Raw genomic sequence first — 25,000 nt, 5'->3', positions numbered from 1 at the left:
CCTTGGTTAATACATACTGAATGTTTACTGAGTGGTGGTTGACTGGTGACTGACTGGTTACTGACTCCTTGGTTAATACATACTGAATGTTTACTGAGTGGTGGTTGACTGGTGACTGACTGGTTACTGACTCCTTGGTTAATACACACTGAATGTTTACTGAGTGGTGGTTGACTGGTGACTGACTGGTTACTGACTCCTTGGTTAATACATACTGAATGTTTACTGAGTGCTGGTTGACTGGTGACTGACTGGTTACTGACTCCTTGGTTAATACATACTGAATGTTTACTGAGAGCTGGTTGACTGGTGACTGACTGGTTACTGACTCCTTGGTTAATACATACTGAATGTTTACTGAGTGCTGGTTGACTGGTGACTGACTGGTTACTGACTCCTTGGTTAATACATACTGGATGTTTACTGAGTGGTGGTTGACTGGTGACTGACTGGTTACTGACTCCTTGGTTAATACATACTGAATGTTTACTGAGTGGTGGTTGACTGGTGACTGACTGGTTACTGGCTGTTTACTGACTTGTTACTGGCTGTTTACTGACTGGTTACTTACTGGTTGCTGACTGGTTACTAACTGGTTGAGGACTCTGGTTGAATGGTTACTGACTGATTACTGGCTGGGGTCACTCGACTGGTGGTTATGACTTGTTACTGACCTGTTTTCATGTCTGTTTCCTGTCTGTTTACTGACCTGTATACTGACTGGTTGTTGACTTGTTACTGACTGGTAACTGACTGGTTACTGGCTGGGGGCACCCCCTGGGACTCTGGTGGTTGACTGGTGACTGGCTATTTACTGTCTCGTTACTGACTGGCTTCTGGCTGTTTACTGACTGGTTGTTGACTGGTAACAGACTTGTTACTGACTTCTGAGTTAATACTTACTGACTGTTTAATGACTGGTTAGTAACTGTTTGCTGACTGTTTACTGACTCCTTAGTTTATAGTTACTGACTGGTTACTGACTTGTTACTGACTGGTTGTTGACTGGTAACTGACAGGTCAATGACTCCTTGGTTTATGGTTGCTGACTGGTTACTAACTGTTTACTGAGTGGTCACTGACTCTTTAGTTAATACTTACTGACTGTTTACAGACTGGTTGCTGACTGGTACCTGACTGTTAACTGACTCCTTAGCTCATTCTTACTTAGCTTTCTGCTGACTTCTACTGGATTATTCGTTAATATTTACTGTATGTTTCCTGACTGGTTAGAGACTGTTTATTGACTCATTGAAGAATATGAATGTTTACTGATGTTGATCAGAGGTTTGTTTCCTCCTTTTAATCGCCTCTACCGGTGGTCAGATCTGGTGATCCCTGAGTGTTTATTGATCAGAAGGGAGGGCTGATTACCGGATCGATTGATTCATTTTCTCCTGTCCTGCTGGTCAGATCTACGGCGCAAGGAGACGAGGCATTCAGAGGAGAACGCGCTGCTGACCGGACTGCAGAAGGTCAGAGACTCAGCACACGACACACAGCCATTAAGACATCAGAACACAGAACACCAGCTGTGTTCCAGATCATTCACTGACGCACATGACGTTTAGAAATGTTCAGCGAATTCTCGTTTGTTCGTTCCCTATATAGTGCACTATATCATGAACACTATATAGGGAATAGTGAGTGAGTGAATAGGGAACGATTTGAAACACAGCTATTGTTGTAGTTGTGTGTTTTCATGCCTCTACGTTGTAGTTATGTGTTTCGCTGTGTGTGTTTGTGTGTTTAGTGTGTGTGTGTGCGTTTAAATGTGTTTGTGTGTTTAGTGTGTGTGTGTGTGTGTGTGTTTAAATGTGTGTGTGTGTGTTTAATGTGTGTGTGTGTGTGTGTGTGTGTTTAAATGTGTTTGTGTGTTTAATGTGTGTGTGTGTGTGTGTCTGTGTGTGTGGGTTTAAATGTGTTTGTGTGTTTAATGTGTGTGTCTGTGTGTGTGTGTGTGTTTGTGTGTTTAATGTGTGTGTGATGCTACCCTTACAGACTAGCTCCCCGCTGCCTAGAGGTACCAGACACAACTCGCTGTCGGAGGAGGAGGAGAACCTGGCCGTCAGACGAAGGTCAGCACACTGTACGCCGACTGCTTACCGACTGGTTATCCACTCCTTAGAACCTGGCCGTCAGACGAAGGTCAGCACACTGTACGCCGACTGCTTACCGACTGGTTATCCACTCCTTAGAACCTGGCCGTCAGATGAAGGTCAGCACACTGTACGCCGACTGCTTACCGACTGGTTATCCACTCCTTAGAACCTGGCTGTCAGACGAAGGTCAGCACACTGTACGCCAGGGCTATTCAATTAGTTTTGAATGGGGGCCGGTTGGTGGAAATTATCCAAAATGAGGGGCCAGAAAAAAATGCCTAAAATTGATGAGCATCACATCAATAGCTACAGATACTGTAAAACACATAGGCATAGGAGCGCACATATTTTCTTTATTTTATCAAATAGAGTTCAACAGCTTATCAAAAACAATCCCTATTTGAATAACGTCATAGGCTGCCTGTTAGTGTTTAACAATCTTATCAGTTCAGGAAAAGAGAATAGGTTAACTCTGCAACAGCTTATCAAATTACATAGTATATATAACTCAAGAGTGCAACAGCTTATCAAAATACAGGTAGTAATAACAGCTTATCAAAATACAGGTAGGCCTAGGTATACTAAGAGTGCAACAGCTTATCAAAATACAGATAAGCCTAGGTTTACTAAGAGTGCAACAGCTTATCAAAATACAGGTAGTAATAACAGCTTATCAAAATACAGGTAGTAATAACAGCTTATCAAAATACAGGTAGTAATAACAGCTTATCAAAATACATAGTAAAAGATTCACTCAGAGTGCAACAGCTTATCAAAATACAGTTAGTATTAACAGCTTATCAAAATAAGTAGTAATAGATTTACTCAAGAGTGCAACAGTTTATCAAAATACATAGTAATAATAGATTACTCAAAGTGCAACAGTCTTTTCAAAGAACAATCGTTATTTAATAAACATAGGCTGACTGTTAGTGTTAACTGGCATGCAGTGACCCTCTTGGTCAAATGTGCCATCTAATGAGAGAAATAGCATCTGTTTGATTTAGCAAGAGCAGTGAAATCGGGAGTATATGACGTAAGGGCAATATAAATACAGTAGTGCAGGTGCTCGGCAGTGAGGGATGCGCGATTACTAGTTTTAATGGCATTCATGTGTGAGAATGCGGATTCGCATGTGTAAGTTGATCCAAACATAGTGAGGACAAAAAGTGCAAGGCGCCTTGAATTAGGGAATTTCTGGTGGCTGACTTCACGAGTCCAGAACTTTTCTGAACCTGCCAGCTGTAATGACTGTCGCAGGTCAGCTGATGACTGAATGTCAATGAGTTCCAGTTGTAAACACGCCTCGTTCAATGACACAACCAGCTCCTTTGCTTTCACTGCAAACTCCCCCACAACGTCCACACAGAAGGGGTCGTTCACAAATCTCATCACTTCAGTGGGGATACTGAAATTTTCAAACCTCGCTGCAAAGTTGTTTTTCAATGCATTTATAAATCCTGTCATTGCCTCAGTGGTTTGTAGACCTGCAGTGCGCAATGCTGGGAAATTGAGCATTTTTTCAGAACATAGATCAGCAGAGAAAAGTGCCAGCCTTTTTTGAAAAGCCTGGAGTGTCTCCACAAGTTGTGCGACTGTTTTATTTCTGCCCTGCAGCTTTTTGAGTAGGTTTAGGTGGTGAAAGACGTCGCTCAAAAAGCAAACGGCTGCGTGAAACTTTCTGCTTTGAATTACGGAGAAGCGCCAGGATCTCTTCCTTAAGTTCACAAAATCGTTTCAACGCATTCCCTTTGCTAAGCCATCTAATGTTGGGCTGACATGTCTGACAACAGCTGGCCGCTTTTTTGAGTTTGTCCAAAAGAGTCAGAAAAACGTCCGATGCCAGGGTCTCTACTATTCTTGATGTTGTCGTGTCAGAGATGGGAATTTTCTTGATTGAATCAATCACGCTGTTTCGGGTTTTCTCATCTGTAACCACCTCCTCGATTGATGCAAGCATACACTCTTTGACGGTCTCAGCGTCTGTAAACAGCCTTTTCTTTTTGCATAATATCCAGGCAACTCGTAGTGATGCTGATGTAGCTCTCTCTCGATCTGAACAAGCCCGAAACAGGGTTTGACGTCTCTGTTCATAGCATGAAGTAAGCCCCAATATCTTCTGGCGGCGAGCATCAGAGCCCAGTGGGAAAGTGGCGTCGAAGTTAGCATGATTTGTCTTAAAATGCCTTCTCAGGTTATATTCTTTACTCACCGATATACACTCGCTGCAAAGTAAACACAGGCTTCCCAGTGGCAAATACAAACAAATACTTCTGTGTCCATTCGCTATTGAATTGTCGGTTCTTTGAGTAAACTTTTCGCTTTTTCAGAGTAGAAAGCGACATTGTGCTGATTCAACCAGGCGGGACGATCATCAAAACAACTTTAGGCGCGAACTTCGAAGCGGAGCGCGCCAAGCAGTTGGGAGGAGCAATGCAAGAGCACACGAAGAAGAGCGTAGTGGGAGATTTTTTTTATTTTTTTATTTTAATTTATTTTTTATTTTTTTATTTTAATGTTTTTACTAAAAGGGCCAGTAAAGATTCCTTTGCGGGCCGCCAATTGAATAGCCCTGCTGTACGCCGACTGCTTACCGACTTGTTATCCACTCCTTAGAACCTGGCCGTCAGACGAAGGTCAGCACACTGTACACTGACTGCTTACCGACTGTTTATCCACTCCTTAGAACCTGGCCGTCAGACGAAGGTCAGCACACTGTACACTGACTGCTTACCGACTGCTTATCCACTCCTTAGAACCTGGCCGTCAGACGAAGGTCAGCACACTGTACACTGACTGCTTACCGACTGGTTATCCACTCCTTAGAACCTGGCCGTCAGACGAAGGTCAGCACACTGTACACTGACTGCTTACCGACTGGTTATCCACTCCTTAGAACCTGGCCGTCAGACGAAGGTCAGCACACTGTACGCTAACTGCTTACCGACTGCTTATCCACTCCTTGTTAATACTTACTAACTCTAAACGTGCTGCTTAATGGCTGTTTACTGAATATTTGTCAACTCCTTAGTTAATCCTAACTGACTGTTTACTGACTCCTCGGTTAATACTTACTGACTGTTTACCGTAGGGTGACCAGATCCCAATTCACCAGAAGTGGAACGGGTGGGCAGGCCCGGGGGGGGGGGGGGGGGGGGGGAGGGGTGCTACCTGGGACCTTCAGTGGGGGTTTCAGTCCGCAATAACAGATAACCCCCCGTCCCCCCCCCTTGTCCGTTCTATTTAGAAACATGTTTGATAAACGTGTTTTATTTAGCTTATTTAGTTATATTTCATAATTAATTAAGGCCGCCACCAGGGGGCGCCTCCAACGCATTTGTCGCCCTAGGCGATCGCCTAGGATGGCCTTTGCATTGCTTCTTGTTGGTGGGCGTGCCCTTAACCTGCGTCCGCGTCCAAGTTTCATTGCGATGGTCAAACAGCCCGCCCGCTCCCTGATGACAGCCCTCACTGCTGTGAGGGTGACCAGACCAAACATAGTAAGCATGGAGCTTTGCCTCAAGTTAACACACCTGACAATATGCAATCAAACAGAACAGACAGTCAAGGCTACAATTGTTATTTCAAGTATTGAACTTTAATGGGCCTTTTCTTCAACAAGCAACAACCTAACCCCAGCACAGCCCAAAACACCACATTAAAGTATTGGTTGATTATCTGAACAAAACAAACACACTAAACAAAACTCACTCAGCTCAGATTCACATAACACACATAACTACATAAAATAAATGCATTTTAAAATGATCTGCATTTACTGGACAATGCCAACTAAAGGCACACCTGGTTATACAATTAGGACTAGGCACTACATAAAATAACCATACAACCAGAAATACAAATCAAAACTGGTCAGGAGGAAACAAAATCTTGTGTTACTAAACTTAGTAACACAATCAATGCTCTTCCAGTGCCAAGGACAACACCTGGCTGGTTTTTCCAAAAATGTTGCCCTTCAAAAGTCTTTCAGTTCTCTCCATCACACTTATGCCGCTTTTCCACCGCACATGTAGCTCGACTCGACACGACACGACTCGACACGACTCGACACGGTAGCAGCACGGGTGCTTTTCCACCGCAAATAGTACCTCCGGGACGTGGGCGGGGTCGGCTGCGCGAAAGGGCCGTGACGTATTTTGTACGCGACGCAAACAAGACCTACCCAACCCACACGTGGACAGAACCCCCATAACAACAATGGAGGACATCGAAGCGATGGTATTCGTGCTGCTCGGTCTGGTGCTTTTTGTAAGACACAAAGGAGAAGAGAGTCAGAGAAGGCTGCACGCGGCGAGACAAAATACACTCGAAAAGTCCCGGAGAGTGTTGGAGTATATTCAACAGTGTGAAGCCGAAGATGAGAGGAATCAAGCCTCCAAGAAAAGACGCATCCAGGTAAGCTAACTGTTGCTAATGCTAGCTAGCTCGTACAAAATAAGTCCAGTGTACAACGTTTTAATGATTGCAAGCCATTTCTATAAGTACTAAAATATTTAGCCTGTGTGTGTGTTTCAGATGCTACTCTCGTCACAACATTTCCGCCGCAAACCATCGGTCTGGGCGCACAACCGATCCTCGGAATGGTGGGATGTGATTGTTCCCGGCTTCACAAACGAGCAGTGGGTGGAGAACTTCAGGATGTCTGAAGAAACGTTTGGCTTCTTGACCAACAAACTGCGTCCAGTTTTGGAGCGGCAAGACACCAATTTCCGCGGATGTGTGCCCCTGAAGAAGAGAGTGGCCATTGCACTGTGGAAGCTCGCTACTGGCTCCGAGTATAGGAGTATTGGACATCTTTTTGGAGTCAGCATTACAACTGTGTGCCGGTATGTGCAGGATTTTTGTGCTGCAGCAGAGACATTGTTGGTGCCAGAACAAATCCGTTATCCAGACGAGGTGAAGTTCCGCGAAATGGCTACCTACATTGAGAACAGGTGGGGGCTCCCACACTGTGTTGGTGCGATCGATGGATCCCACATACCAATCCTTGCACCACAGGACTATCATTGTGACTTCTTCAACCGTAAAGGCTGGCACTCCATCCTCCTTCAAGGTGTTGTCGATGGAAAGGGGCTGTTTTGGAACGTGTTTGCTGGACTGACAGGGAGCATGCATGATGCCAGGGTTCTGAGAGTGTCCAAACTGTGGGAGTTAGCCAGCCGAGGGAACCACTTCCCAGCTTGCACCAGGAACATTGGGGGGGTGACTGCTGGCTATTACATCCTAGGAGACTCAGCATATCCTTTGCGGAACTGGCTCTTGAAACCCTTCCAAGACACAGGACGACTTACAGCAGAACAGCAGATGTTCAACAGAAAATTCAGTAGAGTAAGGGTGGTTGTTGAAAACGCTTTTGGCCGGCTTAAAGGAAGGTGGCGGTGCCTCCTGAAAAGGAACGACTCTGATCTCCAACTGGTTAAGTCTATGGTTATGACTTGCTGTGCTCTGCACAACCTATGTGAAAATCATGGAGAGACTTATGAGACCGAGTTGACCGAGTTGGATGTACAACCAGCAGAGCCTGGGGTGGCAGTGGCACAGGATGTTGAGGGCATCAATGTACGGGAGGGTCTAATGCAGTTCTTGTTGGCGAATAATTAACGTAAATTAATGTTAGAATACATTTTGAATTTGCCATGTAGGTATACACATCACATTTTGTATGTTGTGAAAACATTAAACTTTTATACTTTTCATACATGTCTCCACTTTTGTTTTATCATTTGTAAAGGTTACCAAGATTTACTGGCATTAAATGCTAAAAGATTAAAACATTTAAGAAAAATTGAGTAACATCTGAAGGGAAAATACACTAGACACCCTTTAAAAAATGTGAACTGGGTCTGGTTTCTTTCTGAACCGTAATTAATATATAGGAAAAGGACAGCACTGGTCCTATCACTTAAAGTTTATATTTAAACATTTACACCATTATTTGGTAAAATCTTAGAATATGATTGCAGCTTCTTTGCAAAGATTCAGCCAGGTGTAGGTTGGGCGGTATATATTTTTCAATACCTTTTATAACTTTGCCACATTATGATATTACCTTATGTTAATAGACTTCCTATTGCCTTTTTACAGACGGCACTTGAGCACCTCACAATCCAAAAGAGGGTAAAGAACAATTGCTAGTTATTTATTTTGTGTGTAATGACTTTTCCTACCAGTGTAATGACAGATGAATTACAAAATCATGAAACAATCATATAAGTTACTTATAATTTATTAACAAACAGAATAGGAGCAAATCAGTGCAGCACAGCAAACTTTTAAACACAAAGGTGGAACATAAACTACTTACAAAAAGGTGGAATATAAACTATTTACAAAAAAGTGGAATAATTATTATATTTTTTAATATATATATATATATATATATATATATATATATATATATATAATATAATATAAACTTGACTAGAGAATCTGGGGCTGGGGGAGTGGTTCAAACACGTCGGTCACGCATTGCCTCCACCAGTTGGCCGAACACACCAAGGAACGATCGGTGGAACTCAGAAGTCTGTGCCGCCTCCTCTCTCCTCAATGATGCTTCCTGCTCCCTCGCTTCTCGGGCATCATTGAGGAGCAGCTGGAGGTGGTTGTCACGCTGGGCCCGGGCCCCATCCTGTTGGGCGATGTCATCGGAGTGCATTTCTCTGAGACAGTCCGTCACTTGAGCCGAGTGCTCCTGTTGCGACAGGCTCCTTTTTCTCTTGTCTAGACAACAATGAAGACAGGTAGAAATGGGAGGTGGTTAACCAAAGCAAGTTTTAAAAAATGTATTGGGAAAATACAATTGAAGCTAAGGGTGCGCTCACACTAGGCCACAATGGCCTAGTGTGAATGCACCCTAAAAGCTAGATGATGTGAACTATTTCTTACCAGTGTTGCTGGTGCTGGATGTTGGAGAAGGTGGTTCTGTGGGCGTGGGCGGTGTTGAAGCTGCTGCTGGGGGTTCATCACTGTCGACCAAACCGCCTTCTTCGTTCGTACATAGGAAGTCTTGAACAAAAGTGTACATGCACAACATAAGTAAATGCAGTGCACACCATAATGCAACACTTAAAAATAACATATTAATTAATGTGAATAGCGTCAATGCTGGAGCATTCACACTATTGTTATTCAAACCTTTATTACTTTTATTTCTTCCGTACGTTTTTTGGACCTTCATAACTCTATCAAATCGTCAGCCATTTTAACCATACGAATACCAAAATGTTAAGCTCTTTAAGGCCATGTGGGGTCACCTTTAAACTTTTTCCGGTAATATCGAATGTTGCTTTCAAGCAGACTATGGAATGGGTTCATAAAAACACTTACCATTATTATTAATTTCCTCCAACAAACTCATGGCCGAGTCGATGCCACTCTCCCTCCCGTTGTTTGCCGGTCTGTGGCCGTAAATGGCGTCCATTTGGTCGTACCACTTCCAAGATTTTCGGTTCGACCCACTCCTGCCGTTCTGGTCCTTAATGGCTTTATAGTCGCTTTTAAGCTTTTTGAGCTTATCTCGACACTGCACGTACGACCTGATGTAACCATTGTCTTGCATCAACTTAGCGACCTCCTTATACACCTTTTCATTACGGGTGGCTCCGTCCAGCTCTTTTTGAATTCTATCCTCGGCCACAAGACACAGATGCGTCTGCACCTCAGCAATGGACCACTGTGTAGACTTACTAGTTGTCATGTTGAAGAAGTTGAAGAAGTGGAATATATGTTGGCTGCGGCGCTGCTATGGCTGTTACCAGCATTGTTGCCATGTCGCTCTCGTGACATCGTCACACTCTCTGGCCAATCAGTGGCCGGCCGTCTGCCGACGTCACCTTTTAGTATCGACTCAGCTCGCTTGGAACCTAGAGCGAGGCGGGTACTAGAAAAAGCAGCCACTTGAGGTACTAGATCGCAGTGGAAACGCAAAAAATGCGAGCTGAGTCGAGTCGAGTCGTGTCGAGCTGGTACCATGCAGTGGAAAAGCGGCATTACAACTGCAGGCAGGCCGGGCCCACACAGACAATGCGCTTTCAGGACCACAGAAAGCACCTGCTGGTGAAACACAAGAATAGAGCTCTGACTTAATATCTAGCACTGTGCTCAAATCTAGCACCATATTGTGAGCTCAGTGCTCACAATATTCAAATCTATATCTCAGACAATGTTTTATCTTACCTTAGATGTTCTTTTTGGCTTTATATCTTTTGCTTGAGCTTGCAGCATCTAATAAGGCCTTCTGCTCAAGTGCATAGCTGTAGAATTCCTTCCAACTGTATTCAAAGTTGGTCTTGACTTGAATTTCACTCTTGACAAGCTCCACAGAGCGACGGTTCCTCGGATCAGTCCAGGCTGCAGTCATGAGGGAAAACACTCTGTCTACAGAAGCATTGGTTATGGCGATGCTGAAGAGAAAGGATGCAACAGCAGTCAGATTTGGTGTCTTTGTGCTTTTAAGCATGATCGACCACTTCTCCAGAACAGGAGCTCATCTCTCCACAATGTCCTGCTGGCGTGGGAGAGTCACACAGTACCCCTCATACAGTTCATCCATGTCCAGTTACCCCCCTATCTGTAGGACCTCCACGGCATCACTGAGCTGGGAGAATGTGAAGCTACTCTTCAGCACCAAGCATGCAAGCATACGTTCTTCTGGTAGTTATTGCCTGTGAGGTCATACCATTTTTCCAGGTATTTTAAGTGCAGTCTGGTAGAAGTTGGAAAAATCATGTTTGACTGTTGATGCCTTTTGGTCAGGAAACGGTTGGACGATAGCCCTGGTCTCCATTCCAAAGAAGGAATCAATTAGTCGCTGTTGGAGCTTTGTCTTGAGAGTGAGCATTATGTCATATAGCTCGGAGATGGTCCCCTCCCGTCCCTCCAACAGCAGCACACCGTCATGGAGGATCTTCAGTATGTTATTGAGGCATGCCAGGTAGGCCTGTAGCTCACCATCCTGATCTGTTTTCAACAGCTGCCGCAGTGCTTTTGGGCACCGACTCTCTCCCAGTGACACAAAGTAGCTCTTGATAGCTGCCCAGCTGTCATGCAGCCTCTGGACAGCAGGCCACAGACTCAACCATCTTGTGGGAACATTCCTCCGTACAACATGATCATCTTCCTCCACAAAGGCGAACACTGCTTTCAATTCCTCTGTGCGCTTTGCAGACACTGAAAAGTGACTGAATATTTTGTTGGCTACAGAGTCGGCATGTCTCCAGCATGCTTTACTCAGTTGTGTACTATGTGGGCCGTACAGTTTGCCTTGATGATGCCACTGTTGTCTTCCTTTAGCTTTTGGAAAACAGAATTGTTTTTCCCATAGTTTACACTAGCATTATCTGCCGTGTAAACTGAAATCATGTCCAGTTGCAGGCCATTTTCCTCTAACTTGCTTTTAATCTGGCAGTGTATGGCAGCAGCTGACTCATGGCTATCCTCATAAAAGTCAAGGATCTTGCTTTTCAAACCCAGCTCTGGTGTCCAATGTCTCAAAGACAGCGGGAAAAGTTTTGTAGAGCCATGATTAGATGCATCTCTGAAGCCACTGAAAAAAAATGGTGTGTGGGCTTCTTTATCATTTGGGAGCTCTTGAATCACTGGTGTGAAATGGAAAAATGACTTATGCAAACGTCACGTAACACTTTACAAGACTCCCCTTGCACTGGTTTCACCCAGTAAGACAGGTCGCGCCCTCCTCCATATCTCCTGCCGCTCTGACCTGATTGTTTCTTGTTGGTGGGTGTGCCCTTAACCGGCGTGTTTGATTGACATGATCACACAGCCCGCCCCTCCCCCCGATGACAGCCCTCACTGCTGTCTCCGCACACAGCTGTTTGATAAATGCCAGATCATAAAACACGCATTTAAAAAAAAATATATATCGAGTCCGACTGTCAATAACAATGCGGGACAACGTCTCAATTTGCGGGACGTGTACAAAGTCATGGAAATGCGGGACTGTCCCGTACATACAACCCGGTCTCACGAAAAGACGTGACACTGTCACGTTATTTAATCTATTGAAACGTGATCAGGATCACGTATTTTCAAATTTCAAACCCATGTATTTCAATTGGAAGTATTTGTCGTGTCACCAGCACGACTTCCAAACTAAGGTTCTGTGCGGGAGCGTTCTCCCTAATGTCCCTTAAGGAGCTCCGTACAGTAGCCTACATTTATTGTTAAAAATTGTGAACAATATGACAGCTTTAGGCCACCCCTTTCTACTTTCACCTTTGATTCTGAGAAATTGTGACAATTCACGGATATAGGCTATTAAATGCAGGTGCGCTGCTCAGGCAAACCGCGAAAGAAAAAAGGGTAGCTGCTTAATCTGTTCTTTTTAGAATTGTATGTCTTGATGTTTTGATCTAGCCATAGATCTATTGTCTTGTTTTTGGCTATGTGAATGGAAGTCCGCGTCGATGACTCGCAAGTCCAGTGTCGCGAGCGGACGTGACATCTAGAAGTCATACTGTATAATAATGGGTTATCATTAATATTGATGCGTAGGGGTTGATTATAACTCTTGTTTATTGTTTATACCACAGTCTATGCCATAAACAGAAATATTATGGGTCTTTATTACACGGGTCTTCTCAATGCCGTGGAACGCTCCGTTCACTTGCATGGGTCCGGGGCAGTGGTGTATAAAGTACTCAAAAGCCATACTTAAGTAAAAGTACAGATACCTTACTGGAAAATTACTTAAGTAAAAGTAAAAGTCACCTTTTAGAATAGTACTTAAGTAAAAGTATTAAAGTATCTGATCTTTACTGTACTTAAGTATCAAAAGTACTTTTCTGATATTAAATGTACTTAAGTACTGAAAGTAAAAGTACAAGTAACTGCTGTTAATAAAAAAGCAAAGGGTCAGAATTTTTAGAATAATGGAGTTTATTTCAACTAACACAAACACAATAGGCAAAACTCCACAAGGCCATAAACACTTCCGGTCCAACCTACCTCCAGGACCTCCTCACCGCTCATTTTAAATCAAGGACACTCAAACCTCCTTGCAGTGTCGCGGAGTTACTCCAAAAAAAAATCACTGACACTGACAGATATCGTAGCCCGACCTATTATCCCGCAAGCAAGCGCTGGTACACGTTACTTAATATTGATTTTGGTGTCATCCAGGATCGCGGATTTTCGGAAAACTTAAGTCCCTGCACAAAAAGGGTATTTAAATTAGCTTTGTAGCAAAAATGGCACATATACAGCGTATTGAAGTGTATAAGATAGTGTTGTAATACTGTGTGTACAAACCAACCTGATACAAATAGTAGAATTTTGATAGCCCTTGCCCTCGTCCTAGCCATGCATTTGTGTGTTGACAGTCGTAGGAGTTTTGATCGACGTAGCAACAGTAACTAAGCAAGGGGGCTTTGCGAACGTGCGCTGGGACAGCTGATTCGCCAAACAGGCTCGCAGGCTGTGTTCTACCACAGTCCCCGACGTTATTCTCATATCTCTTATGATTCTTTTTTTTTTTTCTAAAGATGAGTTGATTTTGTAACGAGTAACGAAGGTTTCAAGGGAAATGTAGTGGAGTAAAAGTATCCGTTTTCTTCGCAAAATGTAGCGAAGTAAAAGTAAAAGTACAGAGAAATATAAGTAGTAAAGTAAAGTACAAATATCCAAAAAAACTACTTAAGTACAGTAACGAAGTATTTCTACTTCGCTACTATACAACACTGGTCCGGGGATATCTCGGGATTGGTTTCTTTATTAATCGAATGGGAAATGCAATAGGCCTATTTTAGGACAGAATCACCGTTGAACTTGTTTCTAATAACATTTCTAGCGAGAAATATACTTTTTACTTGCATAATCTTTAGTCAGTGATTACGTCTGATCTTTAGTTTTATAGTTATTAGGAAGATTTTATCGGCTCGCTCGCATGTTTCAATGACGTCAGGTTGCTAAGGACGCTGCTTTCGCTAAACTAGCAGCTCACACACACACACACACACACACACACGCACACGCACCCGCACGCACACACACACACACACACACACACACACACACACACACACACACACACACACACACACAATGCATTTCGCTGCAGATATTCCCTCAATTATTATTACTTTCAAAACGTTGGCCAAGGTGGAATATCCTTTTTATTTGGGCTGCTTCTAGGACATTTTGGGTGGATTTTGAACGGTATGTGGGCGGGACGTTTTTTGCAGGACCTGGCAACCCTGCGCTGTTGCCCGGGGTGCTGAAATGCTCCGGAACAGATCTGGATCCACTATGGCCAAAAGACTTGTATGCCCCCCCCCCCTTAAATAAATTCTATGGCAGAATAAAGAATAAATTCATGCATTATCATTCAACTTGATGTGTTTTTACAGTATAGCGTGGTGGAGGGCTGACGTATGTTGCCCAACCCGGAAGTGAGCATCGCCCTGGTTTCCCTTGACAAAAAGCCAACGGGTTTTTCCATTGGATTTTGGATTATTGCAGAAAAATTAGCATCTTTGAAGCACCTCCTCAAAAACTGAAAATAAATAAAAATATCTGTGCTCCAAAGAACGAAATGTAAACCAATGCATTCTGAATAATAATAATAATAATAATACATTTAATTTAGAGGCGCCTTTCAAGACACCCAAGGTCACTTTACAGAGCATATAGTCATCATTCAAAACTATGTAAAACAGACTAGGAATAAAAGAAAAACAGAGGTTAAACATGAATAATAATAATAATTAATAACACTCAAAGACGCCTACAGTGAAAGGGGGACCTCACTAACCACCACCATGAGTAGCACCCACTTGGGTGATGAATGGGAGTGTTTCTCCGATTTTTCCATGCTACACAGAACGAAATGTAAACCCATGCAAATAAAGACTTCATGTTCATAATCATTTAAATATCATTAATCTCCTGAGTGTGTCGAGTGGTATTCTATTTTTTTCAACGGGGCTGCATCCAGTCACTTGACCGTCATGGTTGCTATGGTGGTTGCTATCGACCGCCCCCTCTAATCCTTACATGGTTCTAAAAACCACGCGGCAAAGTAGCTGCCGTCCATTGTGTTGTTTCTGTCGTAAACTAGGGTCAGATGGTTAAAAAAAATAGACAGATATTCGAAGGTATCCTTAAAAGGCAGCTTGATGTTTTTATTTTGTGCAGTTTAGACTTCTTCTATAACCTATTTTTGAAAGCAAAACACCAAGCTCATTGATCGAGGCAGGGTTATTTGAAACAATTTATTGAATAAATATTTATGAGAGGTCATTCCTTTTCCTGAGTTTGCTTCCTATTTATGTCTAGTGTACACCCCTACTGTCAACATCACCCCCCCCCCCCCCCCCTCCCCATATGGATTTGGAGAATTGCTGCCACGTCCCGGTGGTGGAGGTATCATATATATGAAAGAGGGCATTCAATTATACTACAATGATCAATTAGGAGGCCGAAGCCCTAAAGGAAGTGATGCAATAGGTGACTGAGTCGACAACATTTAAGTAAGCCTTGGGGTCTCTTATATATCAAAGGGGGTCTCAAAGGACGCATATACGCTTCAACCTGTGGCTTACAGGAAATGACTCAGCAAGTGCTCCATCTTGTTGCACCCACCCAGCGGCTCGCTTGCAAGATTTTGGCCTGAAGTTCTTCCCAGACCTACACCGTAGCCATCCAACCTGCATATCGGAGAATCAGGCCTCTCTTTAATAATGACAAAAAGTTATGAGGATTACACATAAACTTTTTGTTGTCTCATAAGCGGCGTGGTGCCGGCTCCTTTTGACCTTTTGACCCCAGACTTCTGAGGGAATAGCTGAATCAATTCATTAGTCAATCAGAAGTATGTAAATATCTTCCCGTGTCGTAAAGAGGGCGAACAAGGTGTCCTTCAACATCTACGCTTCCAGGCGATTGCAATGGTGCCACACATGAGCATATTCGAACATGTTTAATGGTAGTAATTAGCTGTCGAAATTGGAGGCCTTAATCAATAATGAGCAGCTATTGATTGACTTTCCGATAGAAATTTGTGACAAATGACATATTATTTAGCATCTACACGTTGAGCTGAGTCCAATGACACCAAGCATGACACTCTAGCAAATGTATTTTACATGGTACATATGGTCTAGGACATGATCTCGGTGTGGCAAGAGGGCAAGCTTGATCTCATTGGACTCAGCTTAACGTGTAGATGCTAAATAACATGTAATTTGTCAAGAATCTCCATCGGGAAGCAAATCTATAGCTGGTCATTATTGATAAAGGCCCCCAAAATTGACAGCTAATTACTACCCCGTAACATATTCAAATATGATCATGTGTGGCACTGTTGCAATCGCCTCGAAACGTAGATGTCAAAGGACACCTTGTTTGCCCCCTTACGCCTCCGGGAAGATATTTTCATACTTCTAATGGATTGATTCATATTTTAAGGTTCTCGGAGTGAGACTTTAGGCGGCTGCAGCAGAAGTGTTGAGACGAAAGATGATATCAAGACATTTATAGAATATTCGGATTCACATTATGATTCTTCGTCATAACTATCCGACCAAACATCCTTCACATTCACTGAGCGAAGATTATGAAAGTCCAGGCCCACCACCTCCACCACCGGGACGTGGCAGCAATTCTCCAAATCCATATGGGGGAGGGGGGGGGGGGGGGGGGGGGGGGTGATGTTGACAGTAGGGGTGTACACTAGACATAAATAGGAAGCAAACTCAGGAGAAGGAATGACCTCTCATAAATATTTATTCAATAAATTGTTTCAAATAACCCTGCCTCGATCAATGAGCTTGGTGTTTTGCTTTCAAAAATAGGTTATAGAAGAAGTCTAAACTGCACAAAATAAAAACATCCAAGCTGCCTTTTAAGGATACCTTGGAATATCAGTCTATTTTTTAACCATCTGACCCTAGTTTACGACAAAAACAACACAATGGACGGCAGCTCCTTTGCCGCGTGGTTTTTAGAACCATGTAAGGATTAGAGGGGGCGGTCGATAGCAACCACCATAGCAACCATGACGGTCAAGTGACTGGATGCAGCCCCGTTGAAAAAAATAGAATACCACTCGACACACTCAGGAGATTAATGATATTTAAATGATTATGAACATGAAGTCTTTATTTGCATGGGTTTACATTTCGTTCTGTGTAGCATGGAAAAATCGGAGAAACACTCCCATTCATCACCCAAGTGGGTGCTACTCATTGGTGGTGGTTAGTGAGGTCCCCCTTTCACTGTAGGCGTCTTTGAGTGTTATTAATTATTATTATTATTCATGTTTAACCTCTGTTTTTCTTTTATTCCTAGTCTGTTTTACATAGTTTTGAATGATGACTATATGCTCTGTAAAGTGACCTTGGGTGTCTTGAAAGGCGCCTCTAAATTAAATGTATTATTATTATTTTTATTATTATTCAGAATGCATTGGTTTACATTTCGTTCTTTGGAGCACAGATATTTTTATTTATTTATTTATTTATTTATTTTCAGTTTTTGAGGAGGTGCTTCAAAGATGCTAATTTTTCTGCAATAATCCAAAATCCAATGGAAAAACCCGTTGGCTTTTTGTCAAGGGAAACCAGGGCGATGCTCACTTCTGGGTTGGGCAACATACGTCAGCCCTCCACCACGCTATACTGTAAAAACCCATGTTCAAGTTGAATGATAATGCATGAATTTATTCTTTATTCTGCCATAGAATTTATTTAAGGGGGGGGGGCATACAAGTCTTTTGGCCATAGTGGATCCAGATCTGTTCCGGAGCATTTCAGCACCCCGGGCAACAGCGCAGGGTTGCCAGGTCCTGCAAAAAACGTCCCGCCCACATACCGTTCAAAATCCACCCAAAATGTCCTAGAAGCAGCCCAAATAAAAAGGATATTCCACCTTGGCCAACGTTTTGAAAGTAATAATAATTGAGGGAATATCTGCAGCGAAATGCATTGTGTGTGTGTGTGTGTGTGTGTGTGTGTGTGTGTGCGCGTGTGCGTGTGCGTGTGCGTGTGCGTGTGTGTGTGTGTGTGTGTGTGTGTGTGAGCTGCTAGTTTAGCGAAAGCAGCGTCCTTAGCAACCTGACGTCATTGAAACATGCGAGCGAGCCGATAAAATCTTCCTAATAACTATAAAACTAAAGATCAGACGTAATCACTGACTAAAGATTATGCAAGTAAAAAGTATATTTCTCGCTAGAAATGTTATTAGAAACAAGTTCAACGGTGATTCGGTCCTAAAATAGGCCTATTGCATTTCCCATTCGATTAATAAAGAAACCAATCCCGAGATATCCCCGGACCCATGCAAGTGAACGGAGCGTTCCACTGCATTGAGAAGACCCGTGTAATAAAGACCCATAATATTTCTGTTTATGGCATAGACTGTGGTATAAACAATAAACAAGAGTTATAATCAACCCCTACGCATCAATATTAATGATAACCCATTAGGGATCGACCGATACCGTCTTTTTAGGGCCGATACGATACCGATTTTTTTTCATCAGCCTTAGCCGATACGCCGATACGCCGATACCGACTTTCTTGAGCCGTTTTTTTTTTTTTTTTTTTTTTAAAGGAACATTTATTGAACTTCAATATAAAAAACAATATTTAACAAATAGTAAAAACAGGTGAAGTAGAACAAGTAAGAACATGTAGATGAACAATATTTAACAAATAGTAAAAACAGGTGAGGTAGAACAAGTAAGAACAAGTAGATGAAGTTCATCTACTTGTTCTTACTTGTTCTACCTCACCTGTTTTTTACTATTTGTTAAATATTGTTCATCATGAACAATATTTAACAAATATTAAAAACAGGTGAGGTAGAACAAGTAAAAAAAAATAATAATAAATAAAAATAAAAAATCGGCGAATATCGGCCGATAATATCGGCCGACCGATATATCGGTCGATCCCTATAACCCATTATTATACGGTATGACTTCTAGATGTCACGTCCGCTCGCGACACTGGACTTGCGAGGCATCGCCGCGGACTTCCATTCACATAGCCAAAAACAAGACAATAGATCTATGGCTAGATCAAAACATCAAGACATACAATTCTAAAAAGAACAGATTAAGCAGCTACCCTTTTTTCTTTCGCGGTTTGCCTGAGCAGCGCACCTGCATTAAATAGCCTATATCCGTGAATTGTCACAATTTCTCAGAATCAAAGGTGAAAGTAGAAAGGGGTGGCCTAAAGCTGTCATATTGTTCACAATTTTTAACAATAAATGTAGGCTACTGTACGGAGCTCCTTAAGGGACATTAGGGAGAACGCTCCCGCACAGAACCTTAGTTTGGAAGTCGTGCTGGTGACACGACAAATACTTCCAATTGAAATACATGGGTTTGAAATTTGTGCTTTTTAACACGAAAAATTTGAAAATACGTGATCCTGATCACGTTTCAATAGATTAAATAACGTGACAGTGTCACGTCTTTTCGTGAGACCGGGTTGGTACATAGCAGGACATCTGGTCACCCTAGTTTACGACCCTTTACTCACTGGTTACTGACTGGTTACTCACTGGTGGCTGACTGTTGCTGACAGTTTTCTGTCGTTTGCTGACTGTTTATCCACTCCTAAATTAATACTAACTGACTGGTTTCTGACTGGTTTCTGATTAGTTACTGACTGGTTACTGACTGGTTCCTGACCGTTCCTGACTGGTTTCTGACTGGTTTCGACTGGTTTCTGACTAGTTACTGACCGGTTACTGACTGGTTTCGACTGGTTTCTGACTGGTTCCTGACCGGTTACTGAATGGTTTCTGACTGGTTACTGACTGGTTTGCGACTGGTTTCTGACTAGTTACTGACCGGTTCCTGACTGGTTTCTGACTGGTTCCTGTCCGGTTACTGACTGGTTTCTGACTGGTTCCTGACCGGTTCCTAAATGGTTTCTGACTGGTTCCTGGTTCCTGGTGTCTCCTCAGCCACGTGATGAACGAGCTCCTGGAGACGGAGCGTGCCTACGTGGAGGAGCTGCTGTGTGTGCTGGAGGTGAGAGGCCCCGCCCCCGACCACGCCCTGACCACGCCCCTGACCCCCCCCCCACGACCTCTGACCCTTGACCTTTGACCCCCCCCCCCCCAGGGCTACGCGGCGGAGATGGAGAACCCGGCCATGGCCCACCTCCTGCCCAGGGGCCTGCTTCACAAGAAGGACGTCCTCTTCGGGAACATGCCCCAGATCTACAGCTTCCACAAAGGGTGCTCCTCCTCCTCCTCCTCCTCCTCTTCCTCCTCCTCCTGCTCCTCCTCTTCCTCCTCCTCCTCCTCCTTTTCCTCTTCCTCCTCCTCCTCCTTTTCCTCTTCCTCCTCCTCCTCTTCCTCCTCCCCCTCGTCCTCCTATTCCTCCTCCTCCTTCTCCCTCTCCTCCTTCTCCCTCTCCTCCTCCTCCCTCTCCTCCTCCTCCTCCTCCTCCTCCTCCTCCTCCTCCTCCTCCCTCTCCTCCTCCTCCTCCTTCTCCCTCTCCTCCTTCTCCCTCTCCTCCTCCTCCCTCTCCTCCTTCTCCCTCTCCTCCATCTCCTCCTCCTCCTCCTCCCCCCTCCTCCTCCTCCTCCTCCTCCTCCTCCTCTAACCACGACCTGAGTTCTGGTAACACATCCGAGTTCAGGGCGAGAGAGACAGGATAAGTGCTCACAGACCCGGTCCTTTAAGTCCAACAGGAATATGACCTGCTGGTTGGGTTTCAGCCGCTCTGCCTTTTAAGACGGACACAAATTATTGAGTAAGAGTTAAACCACGACGTTGCAAAATAATACACACCCTTGGAAAGGCTATGGACCAATCAGAACCAGGGTTCAGCCTCCGCTGAATCTGGACTCTAGAATATAAAATGTGTCCATCAGAATATTCTCAGGCTGGTTTGTGGTTATTTTGTCCGTTCTGGAGCCAGTAAGAGGATTGGTTAGAGGGGTGATATAACGCCACCAGGTGAGCTGACATCAAGGTGGACACGCCCACTTGTGAGTTTCATAACGCTTGTAACGACCAATCACACTCACACATGGTGGGGTGACGTCACCCTTTTAAGCGGGGACTGAAATTTCAACAACCGATGGTTTTGTACTGAAGACGTCTAATAACTGAATCATCTCTCTGTTCCTTCACAGAACGTTTCTCAAGGAGTTGGAGGCCTACATGGACTGCCCTGAGATGGTTGGACGCTGTTTTCTTGAGCGGGTAGGAAGTCCTACTTACTTACTATCACTATCACGACAGGGCGACAGTAGCTCAGGAGGTAGAGAGCGACCCTCTCTACCTCTCTCTATTTTGATTGACTCTGAGGAAGGTAGGACAGCTGACCAGATCACAAGGGTTAACATTTTGATTGACTCTGAGGAAGGTGGTACAGCTGACCAGATCACAAGGGTTAACATTTTGACGGCATCACTCACTCCAACGGTGAGGTGACTGAACCAAGCACAAAGGTCAATACGTAGACGACACTGAGGAAAGAGACTATACGACTAAAAGGTAGCAACATATGAATTTTTTCGATCACAGGTGTAGACTCCGCCGTCGGTGGGTGAATGTGTGTATGAAGGGATGAATGTGTGTATGAATGGGTGAATGGGTGTATGAATGGGTGAATGTGTGTATGTGTGTATGAATGGGTGTATGAATGTGTGTATGAATGTTTGTATGAAGGGATGAATGTGTGTATGAATGGGTGAATGTGTGTATGAATGGGTGAATGTGTGTATGAATGTGTATGAATGGGTGTATGAATGGGTGAATGTGTGTATGAATATGTGTATGAATGTGTGTATGAATGGGTGAATGTGTGTATGAATGGGTGGATGTGTGTATGAATGGGTGAATGTGTGTATGAATGGGTGAATGTGTGTATGAATGGGGGAATGAATGGCTATAAATCGCTTTGGATTACAGCATCACTAAATGTAAATGTATGCCTCTTTCCACGTTGGTGTTTGCTAGTGTTGTAGTCCTATTCACAGCCAGGAATAGCAGACTTGTTGTGGCTAACAACAAGTATCCCCCCCCCCCCCCCCCCCTCAGATGGGAGAGCTGAGGATCTACGAGGCATACTGTCAGAACAAGCCTCGCTCAGAGAGCCTCTGGAGACAGTGGTCCGACTGCGCCTTCTTCCAGGTCTGGGCCTCACCCTCTCACCATCTCCCTCACCCTCGCCCCCTCCCTCCCTCCTGGGGTCTGACCTTTGACCCCTCTGTCTCCAGGCGTGCCAGCGGCGGTTGGAGCACAAGCTGGGTCTGGACTCCTACCTGCTGAAACCGGTTCAGAGGATCACCAAGTACCAGCTGCTGCTCAAGGTGGGGGGGGGGGTGTGTGTGTGTTCGTCTGTATGTGTGTGTGTGTTCGTCTGTATGTGTGTGTGTGTGTGTGTGTTCGTCTGTATGTGTGTGTGTGTGTGTTCGTCTGTATGTGTGTGTGTGTTTGTCTGTATGTGTGTGTGTGTGTGTTCATCTGTATGTGTGTGTGTGTGTGTTCGTCTGTATGTGTGTGTGTGTGTGTTTTCGTCTGTATGTGTGTGTGTGTGTGTGTTCGTCTGTATGTGTGTGTGTGTGTTCGTCTGTATGTTTGTGTGTGTTCGTCTGTATGTGTGTGTGTGTGTTCGTCTGTATGTGTGTGTGTGTGTTCGTCTGTATGTGTGTGTGTGAGTGAGCGTTTGTGTGTGTGTGTTCGTCTGTATGTGTGTGTGTGTTCGTCTGTATGTGTGTGTGTGTGTTCGTCTGTATGTGTGAGTGAGCGTTTGTGTGTGTGTGTTCGTCTGTATGTGTGTGTGTGTGTGTTCGTCTGTATGTGTGTGTTTGTGTGTGTCGAGCCTCATGTGTGCAGGGCGACCCCCCTCTCCCCCCCCCCCCTCTCCCCCCTCTCCCCCCCCCCAGGAGCTGCTGAAGGTGAGCCGGGGGTCCGCTGGAGCTGAGGACCTACAGGAGGCCCTCAGCTCCATCCTGGGCATTCTGAAGGACGTCAACGACTCCATGCACCTCATCGCCATCACCGGGTATGAGGTGAGGACCCCCTAGACCCCCTATAGACCCCCTAGACCCCTATAGACCCTATAGACCCCTATAGACCCTAAAGACCCCCCATAGACCCCCTATAGACCCCCTAATCCCCCTAAAACCCCTATAGACCCCCTATAGACCCCCTAATCCCCCTAAAACCCCTATAGACCCCCTATAGACCCTATAGACCCCCTATAGACCCCCTATAGACCCCTATAGACCCCCTATAGACCCTATAGACCCTAAAGACGCCCTATAGACCCTATAGACCCCCTAGACCCTTTAGACCCCCTAAACCCCCTATAGACCCTATAGACCCCCTATAGACCCTATAGACCCTATAGACCCTGTAGACCCTATAGACCCCCTATAGACCCCTATAGACCCCCTATAGGCCCTATAGACCCTATAGACCCTATTGACCCCCTATAGACCCTGTAGACCCTATAGACCCCTATAGACCCCCTATAGGCCCTATAGACCCTATAGACCCTATAGACCCTACAGACCCCCTATAGACCCCTATAGACCCCCTATAGGCCCTATAGACCCAATAGACCCTTTAGACCCCCTATAGACCCCTATAGGCCCTATAGACCCAATAGACCCTTTAGACCCCCTATAGACCCCTATAGACCCACTATAGGCCCTATAGACCCTATAGACCCCCTATGGACCCTATAGACCCCATAGACCTGGTTCTGGCCCTCACTAACCTCCTCATCCTCCTCCCCCTCCTCCTCCTCCCCCTCCTCCTCCTCCTCCTCCTCCTCCTCCTCCTCCTCCTCCCTCTCCTCCTCCTCCCCCTCCTCCTCCTCCTCCTCCTCCTCCTCCTCCTCCTCCTCCTCTCTCTCCTCCTCCTCCTCCTCCTCCTCCTCTCTCCTCCTCCTCCCCTCTCCTACTCCTCCTCCTCTTCCTCAGGGTAACCTCTCTGAGCTGGGCCGGCTCCTGATGCAGGGCTCCTTCAGCGTCTGGACGGAGCACAAGAAGGGCCACGCCAAGGTCAAGGACCTGGCCCGCTTCAAGCCCATGCAGCGCCACCTCTTCCTCCACCCGCGGGCCCTGCTCTTCTGCAAGAGGCGGGAGGAGGCCGGAGAGGGCTACGACAAGGCCCCGTCCTACAGCTTCAAGCATGCCCTGGATGTGAGGCCCGGGGTGGCCTTAGGGGGGTGGGGTTAGGGCTACGACAAGGCCCCGTCCTACAGCTTCAAGCACGCCCTGGATGTGAGGCCCGGGGTGGCCTTAGGGGGGTGGGGTTAGGCCCCGTCCTACAGCTTCAAGCACGCCCTGGATGTGAGGCCCGGGGTGGCCTTAGGGGGGTGGGGTTAGGCCCCGTCCTACAGCTTCAAGCAGTTATGGTGGAGTTATGGGGTAAGGGGTGGTAAGGGGTGGAGTTGTGGTGGTAAGGGGGTGGAGTTGTGGTGGTAAGGGGTGAGTTTTGGTGGTAAGGGGGTGGAGTTAGCGTGGTAATGGGTGGAGTTATGGTGGTAATGGGTGGAGTTATGGTGGTAATGGGTGGAGTTATGGTGGGGGGAGTTATGGTGGTAGTGGGTGGAGTTATGGTGGTAATGGGTGGAGTCATGGTGGTAATGGGTGGAGTTATGGTGGTAATGGGTGGAGTCATGGTGGTAATGGGTGGAGTTATGGTGGTAATGGGTGGAGTTATGTTATATGGAGATAGTTCCTGAACTCTTCCCTCCGTTCCGCCCCTCAGATGAGCGTGGTGGGGATCACGGAGAACGCCAAAGGAGACCACAAGAAGTTTGAGATCTGGTGCAACTCCAGAGAGGAGGTCTTCATCGTCCAGGTCAGCGTCCCTGAGCTCCTGAGGCTGGGCCGTGTGTCTGACAGCTGGAGCTAAACTGTTGTTTCTGCATC

At 45.1% G+C, this 25,000-nt stretch overlaps 3 protein-coding genes across 3 annotated transcripts in view; 2 read left to right on the top strand and 1 right to left on the bottom strand.

Moving 5' to 3' along the window:
* The window catches only part of LOC132461140 (guanine nucleotide exchange factor DBS-like), a 25,462-nt gene extending 479 nt beyond the window's left edge, over window positions 1-24,983 (top strand). Inside the window, exons 2-11 of the mRNA XM_060056186.1 lie at window positions 1,414-1,475; window positions 2,002-2,078; window positions 20,061-20,127; window positions 20,221-20,336; window positions 21,242-21,311; window positions 22,152-22,244; window positions 22,331-22,423; window positions 23,000-23,125; window positions 24,044-24,265; window positions 24,837-24,983. Coding sequence (XP_059912169.1) covers window positions 1,414-1,475; window positions 2,002-2,078; window positions 20,061-20,127; window positions 20,221-20,336; window positions 21,242-21,311; window positions 22,152-22,244; window positions 22,331-22,423; window positions 23,000-23,125; window positions 24,044-24,265; window positions 24,837-24,983 — 1,073 coding nt within the window. The remainder of the gene's footprint in view (window positions 1-1,413; window positions 1,476-2,001; window positions 2,079-20,060; window positions 20,128-20,220; window positions 20,337-21,241; window positions 21,312-22,151; window positions 22,245-22,330; window positions 22,424-22,999; window positions 23,126-24,043; window positions 24,266-24,836) is intronic.
* On the top strand, window positions 6,101-7,819 carry LOC132461217 (uncharacterized). The gene is made up of 2 exons (XM_060056270.1): window positions 6,101-6,518; window positions 6,639-7,819. Exons 1-2 carry the CDS (start codon window positions 6,321-6,323, stop codon window positions 7,722-7,724), a joined length of 1,284 nt encoding a protein of 427 aa, XP_059912253.1. The 5' UTR covers window positions 6,101-6,320; the 3' UTR covers window positions 7,725-7,819.
* LOC132461218 (uncharacterized) lies at window positions 8,523-9,944 on the bottom strand. Its single transcript, XM_060056271.1, has 3 exons — window positions 9,450-9,944; window positions 9,009-9,128; window positions 8,523-8,843 (listed from the first exon to the last, which is right to left on the bottom strand). Exons 1-3 carry the CDS (start codon window positions 9,817-9,819, stop codon window positions 8,572-8,574), a joined length of 762 nt encoding a protein of 253 aa, XP_059912254.1. The 5' UTR covers window positions 9,820-9,944; the 3' UTR covers window positions 8,523-8,571.
* Window positions 24,984-25,000: the final 17 nt, after the last annotated feature.

This window comes from Gadus macrocephalus, chromosome 7 (genome assembly GCF_031168955.1).
Source record: "Gadus macrocephalus chromosome 7, ASM3116895v1".
Taxonomy (NCBI): Eukaryota; Metazoa; Chordata; class Actinopteri; order Gadiformes; family Gadidae; genus Gadus; species Gadus macrocephalus.
This window is presented reverse-complemented; position numbering and strand designations above follow the sequence as displayed.

Excerpts from the sequence above, each read along its gene's own strand:
- LOC132461217 (XM_060056270.1), top strand. The coding sequence starts at position 6,321 with ATGGAGGACATCGAAGCGATGGTATTCGTGCTGCTCGGTCTGGTGCTT. Across the intron at positions 6,519-6,638 it reads CCAAGAAAAGACGCATCCAG|ATGCTACTCTCGTCACAACA; the intron begins GTAAGCTAACTG and ends TGTGTGTTTCAG.
- LOC132461218 (XM_060056271.1), bottom strand. The coding sequence starts at position 9,819 with ATGACAACTAGTAAGTCTACACAGTGGTCCATTGCTGAGGTGCAGACG. Across the intron at positions 9,129-9,449 it reads GGAGGAAATTAATAATAATG|ACTTCCTATGTACGAACGAA; the intron begins GTAAGTGTTTTT and ends CTTTTGTTCAAG. Across the intron at positions 8,844-9,008 it reads ATCCAGCACCAGCAACACTG|ACAAGAGAAAAAGGAGCCTG; the intron begins GTAAGAAATAGT and ends ATTGTTGTCTAG.